The 4,497-nt window shown below is 31.7% G+C and overlaps 1 protein-coding gene across 1 annotated transcript; it reads left to right on the top strand.

The window, feature by feature from the left end:
• Positions 1 to 471: 471 nt before the first annotated feature.
• On the top strand, positions 472 to 1,311 carry LOC120076258. The gene has a single exon (XM_039030027.1). It carries the CDS (start codon positions 472 to 474, stop codon positions 1,309 to 1,311), a length of 840 nt encoding a protein of 279 aa, XP_038885955.1.
• Positions 1,312 to 4,497: the final 3,186 nt, after the last annotated feature.

Genomic DNA, 4,497 nt, shown 5'->3' with positions numbered 1-4,497 from the left:
GACCCACTGAGGATTGAGACATGAAAACACAATTTAAAAGACTTTTGGGTCTCTCTTATTTGGGTCTTCAAAGATGTTTCCTAATATCAATAAACGTTATAATAATCAACTTTGAATTTAGTAGTTTACTGGTCAATATTAAATTGGATTTTACTAATATTATTTATTTCTTTTATCTTTTTTTTTTCCCTCAAATCAATTCATTGTTCAACAATACCATTAAATGAACTTAGAAATATTCAACCATCACTTCATTCTTCATTTCTTATATATTCTTCCTCTATTTTCTTTCTTCTCTTCATCCTCAACCCCCAAAACACAACCATGGCTTCAAAACCCAAAAATCTTCAATTTTTGGGAACCTTTGGGATAATTCAAGAAACCATCAAATTGATATACCAATGGAGAAAAATCTTCACCCAAATCACTCTTGCCTTCATTCTTCCTTCCTATACCTTAACCTTTGCCAACATGGCAATCTCCATTTTCTTCCTTAATAAAAACAAACCTTTCAATAATACCATCATCTTCTCAGAATCATCAATTTACTATCTCGTCTTCAACATCGTTTCTTCTCTCTTCTGCACCGTCCTTATTCTCCTATCCACCGCCACCATCGTCTACACCGTCGCATGTGTCTATGCAGGACGTGACGTTTCATTCAAATACGTGATCGGCATCGTGCCTAAGGTTTGGAAGCGGCTTCTCCTCACCACTCTAAGTGTTTCCATATCTTTGCTTGGCCTCACCTTTGTTGCCTTCTTGGTCTTCTTTCTTATGTTTTTTTCAATAAATGGACCAAGAAATGGCTTGAGCTTTGGAAACTACACCATGACAATCGCTATCATATTCATGATAATTTTCTTTGTGGGAACTTCGTACTTGCTATTAATATGGCAACTATCCAAGGTTGTGGCTGTTTTGGAAGAGCTTTGTGGGTTTAAAGCAATGGCCAAAAGTAAGGCTTTGGTTAAGGGGAAGATGAGAATGGTCATAAAACTATTCATTGTGTTGTCTTTTCCTATAGAAGTGGTTCAGCTTGTGTTTTCTCATTTGGTCATTCAATCAACAATCATTGGAATTGTGGGGAAAGTTGTTCTGATAATTATTTGGATGTTGTTGTTTTCACTCTTCCTTTTGGTCACCCTCGTGGCTCAAACTGTGCTATATTTCGTCTGCACATCATACCACCATGAGAATGTTGACAAGTCGTCTCTCTTGGACCTTCATCTTCAAAGGTATCTGCTCGCAGATTATGACCCGTTGAAGGTTGACGATGATGTTCGTGCTGAGAAATTACAAATTGTTTGAGAGTTCAAGTACTTAAGAATACTTTTTTTACATACTTTGAAAGCTCTTCCAAATCGTTTCTTAATCTCCGATTGGTTTGTTTAAATACCATTATGGTCTTTGTATTTTTAAGTTTGTTTGATTTTAGTTCTTGTATTTTTAATTTTTAAGTTTTCATCCTTACACTCTCAATAAATCCTAAATTTAGGATCCGTTTGATAGCGTTCTCATTTTATTTCTTATTCTTATTTCTCATTTTTTGAGAAACATCTTGTACCCATCATGTTTCTTGCATTTTTAAAAATAGGACCAAATTTGAGAAACCTTCTTCTATTTCTCTTCTATTTTTCTTCTATTTCTTCTATCTTTGGCTTGTTGTTGGGCATGTGTAGTCAAAGCATTCTTCTTCATAGTGCCGTGTTTGTCCCAAGTATGTCACTTTTATTTTTTTAAATTGGTATATTATATTACTTTTATTTTTTAAAAAATTGTATATTTATTTTATATTTTATTTCTTTTCTTTATTAATTTTTCGATTAATTTTTTTTACTATATTTATATTTTACAGTTTTAAATTTTAAAAGTTTTCAATATTTAAGTTTATATAGGGTTGTCTCAAATAAAGGAAAATGAGCAAACTTATTTATAAATATAGCAAAATATCACTGTCTATCAGCAGAGATCGTGATAAACCACGATAAACTTCTATCACTTAGTGATAAAAGTCTATCATGGTCTATTGTGTAATAGTAGAAGTTTATCTCACGGTTACCATAAAACCACCAATAATATGTCACTCAATTGGTTATTAGAGAAAAAGAGATAATTATCCAATAATTAATATTATTATAAATATATATGATAACCAACTTACCATACTATATTTATAACATATAGTTATAATATTTCATCTCGTGAAACATATAAACCATAGTTCTTTTTCTATTTTATGATATATAATATAAATCATATTTATATTAATCCTCCACTTGATGTATCTCATACATCACACCGATTATATCATATATAATCGAATTTCCTCTTGTCAATCTGAACATTTCAAATCAATGCTAAGAATTGATTTTCAACTTGAATCCATTGAGCTACCAAGGGGACCTTATGGACATGTAGCTTGAAGCTCCAATAATACTTGAATAACTAACTAAACCCTTTAGTCACGGGATCGACCATCTGTTTATTGCTGGAAACTCCACTAAAGATCGATAGTTGCACTCTCCGTCTACAAATATATTTTGTTTCCATATCAACCAATCAATAATGCGATAACTCTTCACATATCGTTTGTAAGTACAACTGGGTCAATTTACCGTTTTTCTCTTGTAGTTACATCTCACTCCTTAAGTATCACTAATTCCTCTAATGAACATAAGTCATAGTCCTACTATGACTGAGTTTTCAGCTCCCAAATCAGATAAATCCCCAAAAAGGTAGGCTTGTTGAGTTAGCAATCTGGTCACTCTCACCTATACTAAACATAGGACCGCCCTCAAAGGCAGGAGTTCCCAAAACACTCAGGATTGAAGTTATGTCACCTATGGTTATTTAGGTGAGATGTAATTCTCAAGTATTAATGAAAATAAAGAGACGAATCACCTCGTTGTCCAGTCTTATATAAACTCTTTATATAGGACACCCCCGCTCGCATGTCTCCACATGAATGGTCAGGATCTACCATCTGTAGTAGTTCACAACACTTGCAAACCTCTACAAAGCGGGCCATATCCGTTGTATCACCAGGATCAGGTATCCCTCCTTAATCCTTATACTATAGACCTATTTAGGTTATCACTTAAGGCATGATCCACTTGTATATCTCATATACATGCTTAAGTTTTCATACAATAACCATGGAGCTTTGTTTATTGGATATGAGTAAATGCAAAATAAAATAACTCTTATTTTATTCATAACAATGTGTATAGTTTACAAACTATGAGACTCCGGGAGAATTAGGACACCAATCCCAACATGGAGCTTATTATATGTAGGTCTATAAGATCCCTCTACTAGCTCGTAAAATTATATCTTGGATTAGTGAATTGAGCGGTTTTGAAATGTTCAAAATCAATATTAGGGTTTTGAATTTGAAGTGTTCAAATTTAATTTAGGGTTTGATTAATTATAAATGAAAAATAAAATAACTCTTCTTTTATTCATAACAATGTGTACATTTTACAAACTACGAGACTCCGGGAGAGTTAGGACATCAATTCCAACATGTAGCTTATTGTATGTAGGTCTATAAGATCCCTCTACTAGCTCGTAAAACTATATCTTGGATTAGTGAATTGAGCGGTTTTGAAATGTTCAAAATCAATATTAGGGTTTTGAATATGAAGTGTTCAAATTCAATTTAGGGTTTGATTAATTATGTTTGATATAATTAAATATTTAATTTATCGAAATTAAACGTAATCGGAGAGATTAACATATTTAAATATTGATTAATATGAATTAGATTCATGTATTAGTTAGGTGTTTAATTAATTCGATATTTGATATTAAATTATTTATTTATTTAATTTTTTTTAGTTAATTATTTAAACAAAACATTTTCAACTTTGAAATTCAAATTTAGATTTAAATTTTGATTAAATTTAATTTTAGTGAAAATTAAGTTAAATTGAAAATGAAAACAAAATTAAAAAAAAAAAAATTGTTTTTAAATGTGAAAGTGGGATTATCCCAAATTCACCTTAATTAGTGGAATTATCCACAAAGGAACACCTAAGCCCACTTTATTTTGTTCTTTGATGTGTACTGAATGTTGAAGTGCCTGCATGATGAACTTGAATAAATACTCTAAATTTTAGAGTGAGATTGGTTCATGCAACTTGAAATTCAGAATTTCATACCCTCTATCAAAACCCTCTCCTTTCTTTTACCAAATTGACTTCAATTCAGTGTTTCCACCTCACAATCCAAGTTAGAGGATAGTAGAGAAGACCCTTTTGGTGATCAACAGTTGATTTGGTGGCCAAATGCGTGGAGAGGAGCTGGAATTGCATAGATCTACAAAAGGATTATGTTTTTGAAACCATCTTCTTTGAAAATAGTGTTCTTACATGCTTTTAAACTCAAATTGAGTGTAATTAGAATGCTTATTGATTCAGATTTCTTCTGCTACATGTATGTTACTCTGTCAATTGGTATCAGAGTATGATTTAAGCACTCAATTAACGTTAA

The sequence above is a fragment of the Benincasa hispida genome, chromosome 4 (genome assembly GCF_009727055.1).
Source record: "Benincasa hispida cultivar B227 chromosome 4, ASM972705v1, whole genome shotgun sequence".
Classification (NCBI taxonomy): Eukaryota; Viridiplantae; Streptophyta; class Magnoliopsida; order Cucurbitales; family Cucurbitaceae; genus Benincasa; species Benincasa hispida.
This window is presented reverse-complemented; position numbering and strand designations above follow the sequence as displayed.